This window comes from Syngnathus acus, chromosome 4 (genome assembly GCF_901709675.1).
Source record: "Syngnathus acus chromosome 4, fSynAcu1.2, whole genome shotgun sequence".
Classification (NCBI taxonomy): domain Eukaryota; kingdom Metazoa; phylum Chordata; class Actinopteri; order Syngnathiformes; family Syngnathidae; genus Syngnathus; species Syngnathus acus.
This window is the reverse complement of record NC_051090.1, coordinates 1,825,607-1,844,546: the sequence shown is the minus strand read 5'-3', so window position 1 is coordinate 1,844,546 and position 18,940 is coordinate 1,825,607. Positions and strand designations below refer to the sequence as shown.

General features: G+C 40.8%; 5 protein-coding genes across 5 annotated transcripts; 1 reads left to right on the top strand and 4 right to left on the bottom strand.

Annotated features, from left to right (window-relative positions):
* Nucleotides 1–50: 50 nt before the first annotated feature.
* On the bottom strand, nt 51–3,768 carry si:ch73-40i7.2 (PML-RARA-regulated adapter molecule 1). The gene is made up of 10 exons (XM_037250452.1): nt 3,632–3,768; nt 2,320–2,902; nt 2,123–2,219; nt 1,915–1,970; nt 1,592–1,655; nt 1,089–1,131; nt 788–953; nt 660–693; nt 444–481; nt 51–368 (listed from the first exon to the last, which is right to left on the bottom strand). The coding sequence occupies exons 1-10, from the start codon at nt 3,632–3,634 to the stop codon at nt 331–333; spliced, it is 1,122 nt and encodes a 373-aa protein (XP_037106347.1). The 5' UTR covers nt 3,635–3,768; the 3' UTR covers nt 51–330.
* Nucleotides 3,769–3,820: 52 nt separating this feature from the next.
* On the bottom strand, nt 3,821–6,550 carry LOC119122207 (disabled homolog 1-like). Its single transcript, XM_037250453.1, has 8 exons — nt 6,359–6,550; nt 6,123–6,219; nt 5,125–5,231; nt 4,954–5,052; nt 4,626–4,757; nt 4,383–4,469; nt 4,227–4,293; nt 3,821–4,146 (listed from the first exon to the last, which is right to left on the bottom strand). The coding sequence occupies exons 2-8, from the start codon at nt 6,169–6,171 to the stop codon at nt 3,965–3,967; spliced, it is 723 nt and encodes a 240-aa protein (XP_037106348.1). The 5' UTR covers nt 6,172–6,219; nt 6,359–6,550; the 3' UTR covers nt 3,821–3,964.
* Nucleotides 6,551–8,414: 1,864 nt separating this feature from the next.
* LOC119122203 (prostaglandin E2 receptor EP4 subtype-like) lies at nt 8,415–10,559 on the top strand. The gene is made up of 2 exons (XM_037250449.1): nt 8,415–9,385; nt 9,500–10,559. The coding sequence occupies exons 1-2, from the start codon at nt 8,540–8,542 to the stop codon at nt 9,809–9,811; spliced, it is 1,158 nt and encodes a 385-aa protein (XP_037106344.1). The 5' UTR covers nt 8,415–8,539; the 3' UTR covers nt 9,812–10,559.
* Nucleotides 10,560–11,380: 821 nt separating this feature from the next.
* slc35e1 (solute carrier family 35 member E1) lies at nt 11,381–16,868 on the bottom strand. Its single transcript, XM_037250451.1, has 6 exons — nt 16,438–16,868; nt 15,610–15,680; nt 14,922–15,059; nt 14,652–14,777; nt 14,320–14,565; nt 11,381–13,898 (listed from the first exon to the last, which is right to left on the bottom strand). The coding sequence occupies exons 1-6, from the start codon at nt 16,763–16,765 to the stop codon at nt 13,662–13,664; spliced, it is 1,146 nt and encodes a 381-aa protein (XP_037106346.1). The 5' UTR covers nt 16,766–16,868; the 3' UTR covers nt 11,381–13,661.
* Nucleotides 16,869–17,463: 595 nt separating this feature from the next.
* On the bottom strand, nt 17,464–18,626 carry smim7 (small integral membrane protein 7). The gene is made up of 5 exons (XM_037250455.1): nt 18,538–18,626; nt 18,324–18,365; nt 18,187–18,239; nt 18,026–18,116; nt 17,464–17,748 (listed from the first exon to the last, which is right to left on the bottom strand). Exons 1-5 carry the CDS (start codon nt 18,561–18,563, stop codon nt 17,733–17,735), a joined length of 228 nt encoding a protein of 75 aa, XP_037106350.1. The 5' UTR covers nt 18,564–18,626; the 3' UTR covers nt 17,464–17,732.
* Between the last annotated feature and the right edge of the window lie 314 nt (nt 18,627–18,940).

The window sequence follows — 18,940 nt, the reverse complement described above, 5'->3', positions numbered from 1 at the left end:
ACTGTTTTCTTCAATTCTAATGCAGGAATGATATCAGAGAAAAAAAAAACTTAAATAAGAGGGTTTATTTGAAATGACATCAGGGGTCAAGTCAAGCAAAATCAACAATAGTGTGTCCATTTTGTACAATAACTTTGAATGGTTAAATCTACTTTTTTTTCTCATTTGATAGTCTATGTGAAAGATTGCAACTGGTTTGTTTGTTTGTTTGTTTGTTTATAAGCACAACAACTTTCTAACAAGTCGATTCGGTTCTCAGGTTCATTTAGTTACACTATATTGTAGTCTGTTTCCATCATCTTTATGAATATCTATATTTAGTTTGACAGATTAATAATCTGCGGGCACATGACCGTTGTCATGTTGTTCTGAAAGAGAAAAGAAAGAAAAGTGATGAAGAAAATGCAATTCTGCAGTAAATCATTGCCATCAGTTCAACTCACCAGCGGGATAATCAACATCATCATAAATATTCCCTTCCCTGCAAATGAAGACGATATTGTGTTGATTCATCTTCCTTTATTAGACTTCTCATTTTGTCTACACCCAAGCCATTAACTATACTGTATGTCAGCATCAAAAACCATTATTAATGAAGGTTATAATGTGTGTATTATGAGATCCATGCGTATAAAATATGGAAAGTAAGATTGACTCACAGTGGAACAAGAAGCTTTCTGGATACATAACCATCTGTAAAAAAATAATGCAAAAAGTAAACACCTAAACATGGACAAGACGTGATAAAAGTAAGAATAATAAAAGTAATATGTTCATCATAACTTACACTTTCCTGATGTGGAGTTGTGGCACAGAGCTTTCTTGCTGTTAGTGAACTGAATGACATCCAGAACATCCCCGTGAGACACATAGAGGTCCTTCTCGCCTGGCTTCTTCATGACGCAGTCAGGATCCACCATCAGGGTCTGCAACACTCTGAGTGGACCCTCGTACTGAAACGTTTAGCACAGATAGCTTTTCTTAAATAACAGAATAATTCAAATACTTTTCACAGCACATACAGGTAATCTGTGCAACTGGCCAAGAATAAAACTACAAATAATAAAAATATATAAGAAACCACAAACCTTGAATTTCTTTCTTAGCTCCTTTTCCTTGTTGGGATCAATGCTGTGAAAAAAAACCACATTTTATTGTTTATTTTCTGTCATCTGATTTCAAGGTACAACTTTATCAAGAATGTAACAAGTTTAGAGAAGTTACTTGACAGCCGGGACAAATTTGAAAACTACTTGCAAAAACAGAAAATGCCATTGCTAATATAGTTTGAGTTAAATTGGTAGATTGTAATTTAGATTGTAAATATAGGTCTGCGTTTCTGATAGAGTTCAAAATGTATTGTTTTCTGCTGCCCTATACGTGCACGTACAAAACATATACACTTGTGCCAATACCTAAACACACCACTAGGTCGCAGTATTTCTCTGCCTTCCTGTTACTTTGTTCAAGGGGTGAACAGTTTTTGTTTCACTTCAGTTTTACAGCGGACAACAAGAATGAAAGTGCAGCAACAGTGTGTTCCATCAGCTTTTTCATTAACAAGAAATAAATACATATATAAATTGTGTACCTAATTGCAGGTGGTGGTGGTGGTGGAAAATCGTCAGTTGATAGATAAAAGTCATCATAGTTATCTAAGACCACAAAGAAAATGATGTTACGACAACATGCAGTGTCTAAAGTTGTCTTCCAATTCTAAATTCTGTTTTGTGAAGTGGTCAACAGTTAGAACTGGCCCCAGACGACTCAAGTATTGAGAACTAGTATCGGTCTGGGAAAAAAAGTCTTAAAGATCCCTTTTTTCAAGGAGCTAAATGTAAATTAGAAATGAGTTAAAATGATCTCATTTTAATTGCTGCTCATACATATGATTTTTATTGCACTTATTTTTACCTTTGTCTTCCAAGGTTGCAATGTCATCATAAGCATCATGGTAGATGTCAGCATCCCTGTAGACAACAACACAATATGTTACATCCAAAATTGTTGAGCCAAATATTAGACAAATCAATCTGGACCAGATTTGACCCAGATTATACAAAATTAAGTGAACACCTAAAAATTGTAACCTTGTGCATGAAGGATTATCCAAAATACTCACACGTAATCAAGGTCCTTCTGCAGCCTGTCGGGTTTGATGAGTTGTGAAGGAGGATTTAATGGACTGGTCACTCCAGGTACTTGTCTTGCTTTTGAGCCTGAGGAAACATTCGGAGTGACAATGTCAGTTTTGGAACTTGAACAGCACTGCAAACAGCTTGTTCATCACTCCCCAAAATAATGAATAAACATGAATACCAGCATTGGACAATCCCTCTGAATCATGAACTGGAAGTGGCCTAGCTTGTTGTCTTATTTTCAGGAATTGCTCCAGGTCAACGTTGGGTGGTCGTTTGGGTTTCAAGGGAAGAGGTCCCTCAGAAGGAAGTGGCTTCCTCAATGGGATGACAGTGCTTGTCCTCTTCAGCCGCAGGGGGTGCGGGGTTAATGTCGAAACCGGAGTGGGGACTTTAGTACCCGCAGCCCCCCTCAGCATCATTTTTTCTAGCATCTCACCCGCCTGTTTAATTTTATTACCGCCTGAAGACTCCACTAATGTTGCGACCTTTCTATTGAGAGGTGACGGAGGGAAAAAAATAGACCCCGCAGGGGCGGGGGCTGCCGTTGCTTGGTTTCTTTGGAACTTCGCCGCATCTGGACCAGCCACATATGTCGGAGACACTTTAGGTTGGGAAATGTCCTTCTGGACTGTCGATCCCACGGCTCTGACAAAATCAGACTGTGGAGATTTTGGAGAATGACTATCCCGGCTGTTGGTGTGTGATGCGCCGGCGCTGCTGCTGAACCTGGCCCGCAAAGCCTTGACGTCGACAGCGTCTTCCTGACGACAAGAACAACACACATTTATTTCTCAAGATGGATGATGGATATTTTTTAATTAAAATGAACATGTTATATATAGGTCACAATAAAGTTCAATGTAGTTTCATTTTTCTCACATTTCAGACATGACCCAATTGAAAACCAGGTTAGAGAAAAAAATAAAAAAATTAATATGGTTCAATGCTGAGGATCTTTTGAGCAAACACCTAAAGGTTACAACCTTTGTAAAGTCAGCGTGAAGGAAGTGTAAGCGACCACACGCTTCTTTACCTCAGCCAGCATCCTGCACTGGTTGCTATGGAAACGTGGTGTGTGCTGAAACTGCTGCACCAATAAAATGTGAGATTATATAGAACAAAGGAAACAGATTCAAACTGTTTTCAGTCTGCTTCCACATAGTTCGATCTCACTAGACACTTTATTAGGGACATCGACGCTATATTATTAAATGAAGCGCTGAATCGAATGTGTTCATTTGCAATGTTAAGATTTAGGCACAATTTAATAACATTATTATGGTGGAAAACAGGAATATCACTAGAATGACCTGCAAATCAAAATAAAAGCTTTTTAAATATGAAAAAAATTATGGGCAAGCACATTTATAACTTTGGTTTTAAAACAATTTGAAGAAACAAATCAATAAATGGTAAAGCCACGATTGAAGCCGTACTCACCCCAGCCCATTCAACCTCTTGATCAATTAAGAATTAAGAAATTCTCTTACCATGATTCTGCTCAATGGTTCCAGAGGTGTCAGAGCAGGTTGGGAGCAAAGCGCCCCATGTTGCGCGACGATTGCGTTACCAGGCTTAGTCGACCTGTGTCAGTGCACTTGTTGAAAACCAGGAAGTGACAAACAAAAACCACCTGCAATGCTATGATAACTAGGGGGGGAAAAAAATTCTCAGGTTCATGTTTTTCTATGCATTTTAATCAGGGCCACTGATGGTGGACTGTGCTCCATATACGTTGCTACAGATTAAAAGAAAAAACAAATGCCATGAAACTCTGTTGTAGTTGTAATGAACTTGGCAATAGTGTCAAATGGGGTCATTTGTTAACAGAGTGATTCATGGGGGTTTCCTACTGTGCACAAGTCAGACAATGATATTGTCATTTGAATGAGGTTTGGTGAAGGAGGGGAGGGAGTGTCAACCGCGAGCTGAGAGCCTTGAACGGGAATCTGACGCATCACAGCAGGCGATATCAGATAGTTGGACAATATTTGATGCTGAGATTCTAAAAAAAAAAAATTTAAAAATTCAGTGCCATATTGGATTTGTAATACTGAATCAACTGTACATGGTTATTTATGTTACCTGGGAGTGAAGAAATAGGTACGAGTGGTGCCGATGATTCTTTGCAGGTTTTCATCATCTCAGAGCTCTGGAGACACAGAAAGGTTGTAGCGTTTATATTCCAAATTGTTCCAAATGTTCAATTTGTCGTGATAAAGCATTTCAGCATGTTCTAACCTGTGCCAATGTTTCTGCAGAACACTGTGAAAAGTCTTGATCCACTTCCTCAAACATCTCTTTAATAGCATCCAAGACAGGCTTTGCCTAGAAAACATGAACCTTGAGTTCAAACATTGCTGACTATATTTTGAAATGCCTAAAAAAAAAAAAACATGATAAATGACTTTTTTATCTTTGAAATGCCTAAAAAGAAAAATAAATCTGATCAATGACTTTTTTATCTTTTTGTGTTCAAAGTACCAGATGGGCCATCTTGATGTAGAAGAGGCTGTAGGTGTGGTCTTGTTGGTAGATGTAAGCCAAAGCTCTTAAATCCTGCTTGTCTCTGACAAGGGAAATGATCCTACTTCTCTCGTGCTCATGTTGAAGCACCTGAAAAACAAATAGACTATTTTCAAGTAACGTGAACATCTCTACTGCATATTAGCTCCATTAGCATGCACCAAAAATCCCCCCTTATTTATTTCGTTAATATCCTCTTCAGGATGGGAATTGCCCAGCCGGCCTTCGTGTGGTAATCCAAGCAGGTGTACACGGTGTCAACAGAAATGTTTATCATGTGACTCACCCCTGTTTGCTGGTCCACAATCTCCAACCCCCTGGTTGAGACTTTAAGCCAAATGCTCTGCTTGTGCTTGCCCCGTTTCTTTGCAGTTGTCTCCATTTGCTGCAAAGCAACAGTGACTTTCAAAATCCAATCTTCAACCCAAACGACGGGGCCCAGATTTTATTTTTTTACCTTTAGTTTGTTCATGGAGTCCCTGCACGTCCTGTCCCCAATGGCGCTGGATATCATTTCGACGCCAATCAGCTTGGCCTGGAAACGCATACCGTCTCCATGGCAACCTGAGATAATTCAACCAATTAGGATTTCATTTCGATGGTGTTACGTTCCATCCATTTTAGTACATTTCTGGTCCAGTTCAGCATCTGTGTGGAAATTCATTTATTAGTTACCTTTTTTGACTTTTCTCTTGTTGCTTTTTCTTTTAGTTCTTCAATAAATGACCTACCAAAGCAGGCTCCTATTCCAGGAAGCTTTTACAGTGCTTACCATCAGGAGGGGGACCTCTGCGGGAATACTTGGACAAGAAAACTAAACGTCCTTTTTCTAATCATAAATACCACCGTTAGCTCGTGTGAAAAGGTGAAAAGAGCTCCCTTCACATGACATAGTAAGTTCAGACAAGCAGTTCCATCCGACCCCAGTACAAAGCTTCCTAATTCCAGTAAAGCTGCTCTGTAGAACGTCAGCAGCCAAACATCTGGAACAGCTGAAATCCCAGAACACAAATACTGTCTCACATCTGACAAACACACCGTGAAAGACATTCAATTAACTCGCCGGCCACAACTTTACGCACGCTTGCATAGTCTAGTGAGGTCCAACACATAAATTTAAAAAAATCCTTTGCTATATTCAAAAAATTCACTGAACTGTCACAGTGGTATTAATTAAAATATTGCTATATTTTCAAAATTAATTATATAAATAAATCATAATTTATTATTTAAAAGATGGTTATTATTGTGCACATACTGAGTTATTTCTAATGTTTGCCTCCTCGGTAGCTGGGATGACGTGACCAAAATATTAGTCGAGGACGTGAAGGAAATCAAAACATATTTCTAGTAACTTCCAGGCAGCTGGAACACAATGACAACATTGAAAGCAAAATATCAACATTGCTGGTTACAGTGTGACGTTCTTGTCAACGGCAGGCGGCCGTGGTGTACCTCTTGTGCTGGAAGACAGCCATGTCTCCATTACGGTTTGTCCTGACATAGGATGTACCTCGGCAAGCCCTGCTGGGACGTCCTCAGCCAGTAGACGCTGGAATAAAACAAAGTCAAATCTAATTGAAATCTCTTTCATATTCATACAAATCAGGAGAAAAAACGTTGTGATCTGGAAACCTACAAAAAAAAAATTAAAAAGTGAGAAGTTTGAAAACAGTGTTTACTTGTTTTACCTGCTTAGAGTATATCCCTGCTACTTATCTTGCCTCAAAGCTAAAATGGCTCGGGGTCAAAGGTTGTCTGAGACTCATTGGTGATACATTAACATCCGCTGGGAAGTTCGCATTCATGAGAGCTCTTGAAGAGGATCGGCAGATCATGGTCTGGTCATGTGTTTCTCTCAGGGACTTTGTGGGAAAGGAACCAGAGCCAATACCCCTAAAAATAAATAAATACAATTTCAGCTTTATTAAATTTGTATGATTTTTTTTTTTTTCTCCTTACATACATGTCAATACAATTCAAATCAACAGAGTACCAGCTTGGTTCTTATGTTAGCCAAGAGCTTTTCTTCCCATGAAACGGAGCTATTTTGTCTTAAATTCCCAGACAGAGGAAGATGTTTACATCAGATTAGCCCCAAATCTTCTCTAAATGAGAAGGATTATCCTTTCACTGGAATCCCAAGCAGTGGATATTTACGCCGCTTCAACAGGAAGCCAGGCGGAAATGATGCACAACAAACAAGAAAACGTCGTCATCGGTGTAAAGTACTAAATACCGGTCGGATAAATACTTTGCAAAGAGGAAACACTTGTGGTGAACATTTGTTATAACTCGACAGATGTGAAGCAAGCTACTGGTTTTAGCATCACATTTAAATCTTAAGCCCATCCATCGTCCACCCATCCAAATAAATGGAGTTAAGCCCCGCTATTGTGTAATATAATGCAGAATGTCTCGCTCGCGGAAACATTTTAAAAATAGGCAGAAAACAAAAATATTCTTTCTTTGATTTTATCATTTCCTTATGTTTGCACTCCAGAGATTCAACTATTGAATCCAAGCCATTAAAAAGTCATGATCCCCCTATAAATAAAGGATGACCTGAAAATGACCACATCAACAAAACCGCTAATGGCTAACAGATGCAATTTAAATGACATTTTGCAGGCTTCTCCCACGACGGATGCAACAGTTGAGCAAACATTCAAAACTCAAGTGGATGATGAAATGTAAAACTGTCACTTTCATTTTGGGTCGACTTTCTTTTTTACTCAACGTGAGCTCTAATGTCATGCCCCAACCACAGTTTACTTGTCGACGCGTTTTTATGGCACAACCAAACTTGGGTGGCATGCTTTGGGTCATATTTATGAACACACTTTGGACACAACATTTACAGTTGTGTTTATATAAGTCCAACCTCTGCAAATTTGGATTGCCTTGGGATTCTCCCATCATCTTGACTCACTTCCCAGAGTGAGCAGAATTGTTTCTTTTCACCACAAACCTCAAGTAACCACAAAAAATGTTCATCTGTGTGACAGCAAAACCAACTTGTTTGTATCCATTTTTATATTTGGCAGAGAAGAAACTCATATTTGATGTCCAACATGTGTGACACAGCTGTTTTGCACTTTTGCTGCCAGCGTTCAACACATAAAAAGACCAAAGTAGACAATGAATTGTTTGCATATTTGTCACATCATAAATAAAAAATAAAAAAGTTCACTTCTATACCTTTTTATCTGCATTACCTATTATGGACTACCTTTATGACACTGAAGAGATCCACAGAGGGACATCTTCTTCATGCCATGATTCAGTGCTTTCTCTGGGACATTCCAAGCAGCCGTGGAGTTTCCAAGTTTTGGCATCACTTAATGTGCTGTGCCGTCCGTCCTTAAGCAGACTGCCAACTCACTTGCGTCTGGAACAAAGAGAATTACAAGTGTACGTCTCGGGTAAGTGTTCTATGTGGTCTTTTAAGGGCTGCTGCAGACAGAGACCCTCAGCGATGCTCCTCACTATAAACATAAGTCACTGTACAAATGAGTGATGGCCACAGATACATTTGGGCATGATCTTCAAACTCATGGACATTTGTCTCTACTCGTTTTTACAGCCTTGGATGACTGTAAAGTCCTTGTACAAATAATTTGAATGATTTGATGAGGACAAGTCTCCCATACCGAAGCGGAGGGCGGCTGACGTCACCGCAGACGGATGGGAAAAAGATCGCACGGCGATTTTCTCGTCCAATCAGAATGCTGGGTGGGAGGTCGTCTGGCAAAGTTTGTGTCGTCCCACTCGCAAGACGCAGCAACATGTCCATTAACTGGAACCATTTAAAGAACACGGCCACCACTGCTTTGTCCAAATTTTGAGCCCAGAAAAAAAAAAAAAAAATCATGATGCTCTCAAACGCAAGCTTCTTGTTGCATACGATGACGAGGAGTCCCGACTTGACGCACGCTTCAATCTCCAGAAATGAGACATTGCTGGTTCACGCCTGGAAAGAAAGAGTGGCTTTACCGATACTAATGTTCGCCGGGGGCGCTCTTGGGAATATAATCGCTATCGTCGTTCTCTCCATGTCCAGACAGGAGAGCAAAAGTTCCGCTTTCTATACCTTGGTTTGCGGTTTGGCTGTGACCGACCTGCTGGGTACATGTTTGGCCAGCCCGCTGACCATCGCCAACTACCTGGACCGACAGGTGCTCCGGGGCGGGCCCTTGTGTGACTTCCACTCCTTTTTGCTGCTCTTTTTTGGTTTAACTGGCTTGAGCATCATTTGCGCCATGGCTGCGGAGCGCTACTTGGCCATTTGCTGCCCCTACTTGTACCAGCGTTGGGGAGTGGACCGCCGCTTTGCGCAAACCTCCCTGATGTCCATGTACGCAATCAACGTGCTCTTCTGCAGCCTTCCGATGATGGGCGTGGTGAGGAGTAGGTTGCAACCCTCCCAAACGTGGTGCTTCATCGACCTGAGGACCCCGGAGCCCGTGGCGGCGGTTTACTCGGTTCTGTACGGCGCGGTGAGCGTGCTGCTCATCGTGGGCACCGCCGCGCTCAACGTGGCCGTGTGCGGCTCGTTGCTGCTCATGCGTCGGAGGAGCGCGCGGAGGAGGACCAGGAGCGGCAGGAGCAGCGTGCGCGACAGGTGGAAGGCGCTCTCCTCCGCCGCGGAGATCCAGATCATGACCATGCTGGTGATGACGTCGCTCGTGGTGGTGGCGTGTTCGGCTCCACTTGTGGTGAGGAATTGGTCTTTATACCAAAATAGTATTTCAAGAAACTAAAAACTGATGTCACCCTATTAGAACATCACGGTGAGATTGCAGCTACTACATAATTCTTTTTTCTTTCAGGTCCGTGTATTCGCCAACCGCGTCATGCTGAAAGATAATTCTGAAGCCGACCTGGCCGCTATCCGGATCGCATCCGTTAACCCCATCCTTGACCCTTGGATCTACATCCTCCTCAGGAGGTCTCTGTTTCGCCGAATACTCAGTCTATCCCGACGATGTCGGACTCGCAGCCGTGGCACCCTGCCCGTGCAACGGCATCGATTTTTTTCTGAACACACCAAGGGCTGCCATGCGTTCAGTGAGATGATGGACACTTCGCTTCCTGATGCCCCTCAATGTCTCATTACCACACATGCATGCCGTGCTTCTTAAATTTGAAGACTGAAGGTGCACGGACACATTTGCAACTTGGCACTTTTGGAAAGGGTCACGAAGCTTCATTAAAATGATGGCGTCCATTTTCTTTTACTCTCGGAGTCAGAACGGACCTGCTGTTCCAGCTGACTTTGTGCGAGGTGGAAGGGTATGTGTTGGACCTGTCAATCACAGAACTGACACGTATTTGCCACATTCTATACAGACTCTTCTGTGTACCTGGCATCCGAGTTTTGGACTGGAGAAGGAAGCTGGAGTACACAGAAAAGCCACGCAAGCAAAGGGAGAAAATATGCACTCACACAAAACACGACTACTGTACTTGACTTTAAAGATGCTATGATGACATACACGCTACAGTATTGTGTAAAAAAAAAAAAGAAAGTAGGGTTGAATATTTATTTGTGCCATTCACTGTCACACATTTTGTGTTTTTTCTTTATATTGCGTCACTCATCAAGTTGGCTGTCCAAGGATTTGCCCTTGATTCATCCTGATGAAATGCTGATGTTAAATTCTAATTTGAGCTGATACAGCATTAACATTCTGTAACGCCAACATCTGTTAGATCATTACTTAATCTAAGACATCTGCAGTTTCACCTTCTACTGTATGTAATTGAAACCACATTAAAATAAGATGATTCTCAGATCAGGAAGTTGAACAAAAAAAGAGGGCTTCTGGTCCATGGACATCCTTGAATAAGCTCAATTGTTTATTGAAATTAAATATTTCCAGTGTGTCATATACTCTTAATTATTTCAAGCTGACATATGGTCAATTATCCTTCCTTTTTACCGGTGGAACATATTTGTAGTTTTTTTTAGCGGAGGTAGCGTTCACTTACTTGTCCAAAATGAATCCCCTTACAATATTTATGAACACATCTTAAAATGCACTGCAGTCAATTTAAGCAGTAAGTGCTAATGCTAGCGTTGTGTGCTAATGCTAGCGTTAGCGAGAAGCTAACGAATGTATTTAACACATCATTGTGTTCCCCAAGAATAAAAGAGCACCTTCGATGCAATTCACCTGATACGATTACTCAAAATACATCCAGAAGTAAACGGACAGAACGCTAAAATCAGCATAAAGACTGATGCTAATGATATGAAATCGAGGGTATCATAGACACGCAATAATATAAAAGTTAAAGACAGTTTATTATTTTTGTGTCATCTCAAGCTTACCCTCTTATTGTGTCCGTCGTTTCCATCGATTGAAGGAACTGAACCGTCAATGAAACGAAGTATTTCGGCGAATCCTTCTGTAAACTGCCAAGAGATTTCTGAAACATCTGTCCTTGAAGTGCTTTGCCCACAGAAGTGGGAAATCCGTCCTGAAAAATGAAATTTAACCAGAAACAAAAGAACATTCTGCTCGCTCCTTCATTTTGTAGAATTGCTTCTCAAGCTTGCTCATGAACCTCAAATTAAAATTTTCAATTAATTTTTTGCACAATTATTTTATAATCATTTGCTGTTACCCCAACACTGAAACTGCATTTCTGAGCAAACACATTTGATCCAGTATTCTATTTATTTTGTTGAACATTTAAAAATAGCATTTTTTCAATCAGAAGCAGAGACAACTGCTCATAGCTGCACCGCTGTAAAACATTTTGTACCATGACAACCATAAATAAAAATCTAGAAACGTTAGCTGAGTAGAAACTCACACAAAAATAATATTCATACAAGTTTACAAAGACACCAACCCCTTATTAACACGTACTGTACATCCCAGTGAGCAACCTGCGTTCTATGAAAATTTGACAATGATATCCAAATAGCCTTCACAAAATTCTTAATAAACGTTAGAGGATGAACTTAACCAAGGTAAGGCCTCTGTCCTGTGGCCCTTTGCTTTTGACAACATGATCAAAAAACTAAATCCAAGTTAAATAAAAATAAAAGAGAATTATGAACACGAGCATCCAACCAGACATTTTCAATTTAGCACAGTGCTCCGATTGTGTCGTCACATTATTGGCTCGGCTCCAGGTTATTTGGGATCGTTACATAAAAATGTACAAGTTCCGAGTTGCTTACTTGCAAGAAGCGGTTAAGGTCTGTTTACTTGCTCTTTTGTTTATAAAGCTCCATTTAAAATCAAAACATTCTGCCAATTTTGTCCTGCACTGTTTACATTTTGTTTATGGTTGTCGTTTGGAGTCGGGTACAACCAGGGTGTCGCTACACAGTGACACCAATGCAAGCTTAATGTAAAGTTTTATTCATTTCCTTGCACATTTTCTCACTTCCAAAGATGCTTTTAAAGCAGCCTGGTTCTTTGCCGATATGCTCAGTCAGATGAGAAAAATAATTCTCATTTTCAATGAGGAAAAGCAAATCCACAGAAATCAGGAGACGAAATGCAAATCATACTTAATATTAAAAAAAATATTTTGAGTGCATTGTTAAAGGTTTTGCAGCAGGCAGTAGTAAATAGATAAGGACAGAGTAGAAACTACAGCCGATCATATTTTTAAGCTAATAATGTGAACGGTGCCATACCATTAACAAAAATTTGATCTCCTTGGAGAAATATATATTTCCTCATAGGCTACATTAATGTGCACGCAGAAAAAAAAAAAAATTCAAATGTTGACATTTGCATTAGACAATATACAGTAGAAAAAGTTGGAGCACACCTGACACGGCGGCATTAAAATGCTCAGTGTGAATTTCAAAGAAATCCATGATGGAGCACTGGATTTAGTGACACTGTAATGGAGCATAATCTCGTCCGTCCATCTGGGTTGGCAGTTCCAATGTTTATTGCACAAACCAAACCGCTGAGTCCTTTACAGGTCTATCCAGTGACTATTAAAGACGGACATTTCACCTTTCACCCAAGCTTTTGTTCTTTCAATAAGTGCAAAATAGATACTTTAAAAAAAAAAAAAATGACAAAAGCAACTTTGGTTCAGGCTGACATTGCCTGTCAGGACAGAGGAGATTTCCCCCCCCCCGGCCTGAAAAGCACTGATGATGAATAAATATCAATGGCCACCATGAAAAATGACTCCCTTGATAAGAGTGATTCATTCTTTTTCCTAATTGGACCTGACTTTTAACACAGCGATGGCCTTCCTCAGAAAGATGGAACAAAGAACATCCTTGTTTGCAGATGTTGGCATATTTCACAAGGAAGCTTTGTTTTGTAAAACTAAATTCCTTTTTTTTCCCAATCATGTCTAATATTTATGTCGCATTGTGGGAAAAGATGAGTGGTGGTCACTAACCGTTCTTGGGTTTAAGAACTCGTCTCGCACTTGATTCTAACCAAAGTCTGATACTATGTGATTGCTTTGTGCGTGGGTAGACTAAGTTTGATGCGCATTTATCTTTTTTTTTTTTTTTAACATGGGCACCAAACTTTTCAAAATGTGAAGACAATTGTCTTTCACCAGTTTCTCCCTCCTCTTCCCAAGCCAGCAGAAATCTAAACATCTAAACTATTGAAGATTTCCACTGTGTCGCTTGTTACCAAAAGTAACACGACAGAAGTCTGAAATGATATCGCTCCTTTTAGAAAATAAACAATTGAAAAGCCATGTTGTGTATGTGTCTGAAAATATCTGATATGAGCGCTGGCGTGTGTGCCCAGCCGCTCAAACAGTCAGGACCAAAGTAACAGACTGGAAAACACAGCAAGGTTTGGAGATGGAGGAGCATGGGAGAGGTCATGTCGCTGGCCCTTTTTTCCTGTGTGCGACGTCGTCTTGTGTGTGCAGCGGACCGGAGAAGAACTGCTGCAGCTGCTGGGATGGCGACTACGCGCGCACACTAAATGTCCAGGAGAGCCATCCAACGCAAAGCAGCCTCCCTCCCGCCATTTTGTTTTACACCACATACTGGTGGTTACTGTCGGAGTTTGTCGAGTAGGTTTGGCGACTGTACTGGAAGTGGTCGGTCAGCACGTGGTTCCAATCGTGTTGCTGTTGCTGTGGCTGTGGAGAGTGGGAGAAAGGCACTGACCCGTTGGCCTGATGCTTTTGGAACACCGGGTTGTCAAAGGACATCAGGTCCTGTTTGCTGCTCGGCAGGAGTTTCTTCTCTTGGTTGGCGTCGTACTTGGCCTGTCGATGACATTGTTGGGATGATTCTATGTTTGCTTAATCTGCGTATCGCTCGCGCTTTACATTTCAAACACAACATCACTCTCGTATGCAACCATTTAGCAACGAGACACGTAAGCATATGTCTTGGAAAGTTACGATAGTATGGTGCAAAAAGAAAATGTTCACAAACGGGTTCTTTCTCGACTCATGGCAGATATAATGCACGAAAGCAATTAGAATAACACGTCAGACGTGTCCCTCCTTGTTGTATAACGTCAAATTCCTTTTATGGATTTGTGGCTGTGCATTTAAACAACTGTGGCAGCTAACAAGCTAAAGTTTTGTTTCTAAAGCTTGTTACAGAAAAAAAAAACGTTCCTGAACACGTAGACAGACATGCGTAAAAAAAAAAAAAAACACCTGTCTGCTGGTGGCCCACCTTGTTGTAGAGGAAAACTCCGACTATTGCCGTCATCATGCCCAGCAAGTTGATGAACGAGACGGGGTTGCGCAGCATGAAGAGCGAGATGCTGATAACCATGATCCTCTTGGTTGCATTCGCCACCGCGTAGCTGAGCGGGCTGACCAGATTGAGCACGCTGAAGGCGATGACGTTCTGAGCAAAGTTGCAGAAGCCGCTGAGGAGCAGCAGAAGGATGGTTCCGGTCCATCCCGTCATGTCCCACTGCAAGGACAGCTCGTGACGTTGGGATGTTGACCGGGATGGAACGATCAAGTTAAACGCAGCAGAAAAATGGAGCAACTACCCACCAGATCGTCATTGACGAGAAAGACGGACAGGTCAACCAGCACCCAGGTGGGCAGCATGAAGATCACGGCATTAAAGCCCAGGATGTTGAGAAGCCGCAGGTGGTGGATTCGTGTATCGCGTAACACCTATAAAAGAACACAGATCGCTTAAAACAGCATGGGAATGGTCCATATGTCAGTTTCTAATATGAAACAGATTGGTGGAAAATTGGAGGAAAAACAAACACGCACTCATCGTCTTCCACATATGTCAACGATTTCAGCACATACCTTTTTGGAGAAGATATTCTGCAGAGAGAAGCAGAGCGTGGCAGCCAGAGCGCTGATCAGGCCCAATACGTCGAAGGACAACTCGGTCACTGTTGCCAGCAGCACTCCGCCGATAATGGGGATCAGAGATACGTACACCTTCCGTGTGGAACGCACACGCATCAAACAGGAGGCAAAACAACATTGAGTTATTTGAGAAAGAAAAACACTGAGAAAGTTGGAATCATATTATTCTGGATTTTTTTATATCACTTTTTTTTCCAGACTGATACCAGTACGAGTCCCCAGTTCTTGAGTTGTCATTGCTACCAACACCAAGCACCGATACCTTTCGTATTTTTGATACATACATTTTCCTCCCAAAAACAACGACAATTTAAAGAAAACAGCCACTATTTGCTTTTGATCAAGTACGATATGTGCAGTTTTAATTTCATTCAGTCGAATCAGTACTCTTGCCCCTGTAAAGCGGGGCCTGGAGACTAAGGTGGCAGCTACATTCCCAGTCTGTGATCTATGTGTGCAAAGTAAACACCACACACGGATGTAAGATGCGACAACCAAGTCGTCATTCCTCCACCCTTGTTCCAAAGTGAAGAAATCAGTCCACCCTGAGAAGCTGTCATCTGATGGGATTGGCATTGTAATATGAGCTTTGATATAAAACAACAAAGCTGGATGCACTCACCCTGGTGGTTTGCTTTTCCCTCATAATGATTCTTGACAGGAGCACAACCCATATTGGCATGGTGGCTTTGACTGCAAAAGACAAAAAAAAATAGTTAAAGGGGACCATGGAGTTGTTCCTGTCTAACCAGCTTGTCAAATTGTACAATATAATTACTTCAGCGCATTGTGGAAGCGCAATGCAAATACGCACGAGTTGATTTGGGTGAATGCGCACTCCGGGTATTACTATGAATAATGTTTTGTACTCAGATGGCAGATAAAACATAGAAGCACATTGAGTGCACTTCAGTGATTACATTATGTCGAACAGTGACGCAACTGATTAAATCAAAATGCTGCACGTGTACACTTTAAATCACAACAGCGGACCAATCCATCAGTTATTGAATTGGAGGATTTACTTTTATTTTTTGTTATGTTGGAAAAAATCTGACATAAAATGTAGAAGATAATCAAGAAAATCACAACATCGGTTCGTCTTTAGTTGATAGTCATCGCTGATGGCACATGCTGATTATCTGCAGTCAAATGTGGCAATACTGGAAATAAAATCATTGAATCCAATGAGAAGGGAGGTAAATACCAACAGCATGACCAATTTTCAGCTCAACTGTGATTACGCTCATTAGCAAACTCGCACTCGTGATGCTAGGAGACAAAATCGAGCTAATTTCGAACTTATTTCACTGCGTGGCATGCAGACTAGCACCATGAAAAATACCTAAGTCAGTCTACAACGGGGAGGCCGACTAAAAGGAGGCCCCACACTTTAAATAGTACCCCGTTAGCAAAAGAAGCTAACATCAGCTGATGCTAAAGCACTTACCAGTGTGCGCGTATGAAACAGGAACCTTCCATATACTGAAGTGAGCCGACACGGATGCGAAGTATTTCCCAAAAGCTAAAGGCAGAATGGTCCACCAGTAGTACCTCTTGGGCAGTTCTGTTTTGGGGACTCCCCATGCCCGCAACAACGGCGGCAGGAAGATTACAATGGAAAAGATGTGAAAGAGAGACACCGTGACCGGGTACGGGAATCCATTGAGGATTATCTTGTTGATGACGTTTCCGCCCGAACTGACCGTGTACCAGCAAACGCAAAGAACGACTATCCGGAAACCTTCCCTGACCTGAGCCCGCTCCACCGCAGCCATCTTTCACAGCGGAATCGAGTGACGCGTCACCGGCGGCGTGGTTGCTGCGCCACGGAAGCGGAGGAGGCGGACATTGCGGAATTGGCCATTGGCAATCCACCCAGGAGCATGATGGGAAATGTGACGTAAAACGCGTCATAACTGGGTCGTCACCACCGCATTACGCATGCGCTTTCTGTTGAATCACTAAAATGGAATACAAATACGTATTGGTAATTTATTTGTCATACATTTAATAGCAAACATTTACTTAGAGGCCCACAGTAGTAGAATTGAACATATATACTTGTACTTTGAGAAGCTATACGTAACGCATCAATAAACAAAACACCAGAAAATCTTAAGCATAGGACAAAATTCCATTTAGAGTTGTAGATCATAAAGAAACAAGGACTTAAAATGATCTTTCAGTGTGTCACAAAAATAGAAAATTTAAGCATACAACTAAGAACTGCTTATACCAAATTCTTCTTTACTTATTATTGGTTATTGGTCTGTTTTTATTCATCGCTCATTTTATTTTATTTATTTATTATTTATTATTTATGGTTTGTGCCTTCTTGTTTTTGTATTGTGTCGCCTACTTGTATGTCTCGTCACCGTGGGATGGAGGAAACGGAATTTCGGTTTCTTTGTGTGTCTTGACATATGAAGGGATTGACAATAAAGCTGACTTTGACTTTGTGTTGGTTTTCAACTATACTTTAAAAATAGGTCAACTAAACAGACAAGACTGTCTTTTCATTTTATGCAATGATACAATGACACAATAGAAGCCCATGACAAATGTTGAACCTTTTAGTTATGTAGGATGAAATAAATATGACAATTTATACATTGTTGTCGAGTTGTACAGGCTGTTAAGAAGCAAAGAAACAATTAAAGGTAAAAAAAACAATAGGGAAATGTGAGCATCCATCTTGAAAAATCAGTCACCAGGTGGTAGTCCAGCTACAGCCGCAGTTGTTCACGATCCAAACAATCTGTGAAGATTAAAGATATTTGGTTGACAAACAGCAGATTGGCCAAATCCTACTTCTTGTTGACCACTAATAATCCCACCCAATTTATATGTATTTGATAGCTGTTTATTAATATATCTTCTGAAATTTAAATACAATAAGACTAACAGCATGGGTTAAAAACAACAATAATATCATATTATAATAAATAGACTTTGCAGAACAACGATTTGATCAATAGACTGCACCAATGTTCAAATAAACATACACTGTCGTATTGATTGCTATTCTTACTCACAGAATCATGCAGAACATCATAAAGATGTTCCACAGAGCAATGAAGATGCGAAAGTATCGCAGGCTGAGCAGGAACTCACGAATGTTGTCGCCTGCAGAAGACATATAGACACATAAACAAATACATCCACACTTGAAACTTCTTAATACCATTATACTCGCCTGTCGTTGGACCCCCAGACTCATCTCCAAATCCATGTGATTCTTTCCTTTTGCTACAACACAATTCAAGTCACACAGATGAACATTCACATTAACTATGGCTATGACTAATAATCTGATTTTAGTATTCTACTCACAGCTTGAAATTCAACACAGCTCCTGCATTCACCAACAAGGTCCTGGAAAAGGATAGGACAAGTTATTTCTGACACGCACCACATAGCTGGTGAGGTGGCATTAGCATTCAGCTAGTTAGCGACATCTTTGATTCACTCGCATACATTCCGAGGCATACATGTGACATCAACCTGTGTTAAATATGTGTACATTTGAGTTATTAAATACCACTACCCAAATAGCAGCAAATCTCCGATCATCGTGTCAACAACAAATCGAACGCTTCACTTCCGCATTCGCACCATACAATGTGACCAATAAGATGTGGTCATTCTGATGGCCCTGACTTTTGTTTCCCAGGTACAGTTCGCCGTATCAGTCAAAATCGGGATTAAAATTATGTGTTTCAAATTTAAAGGCCATCAGTTAAATGGATTTTTTTTTTATTTATTATTATTAGAGTGAAAAGACACGCAACACTTAATTTAGGAGTGTAATTCCGTAACGTGACGTGAAGGAGAAAAACCTGTCTAAGAAAAACAAATATTTACCTAAAAGGTGAAATGAAAAAAATAATAAAGGTGAGCGTACATATTTATCTTTGCTTCCCAACAGACGTAAAATCGAGGATCAAATG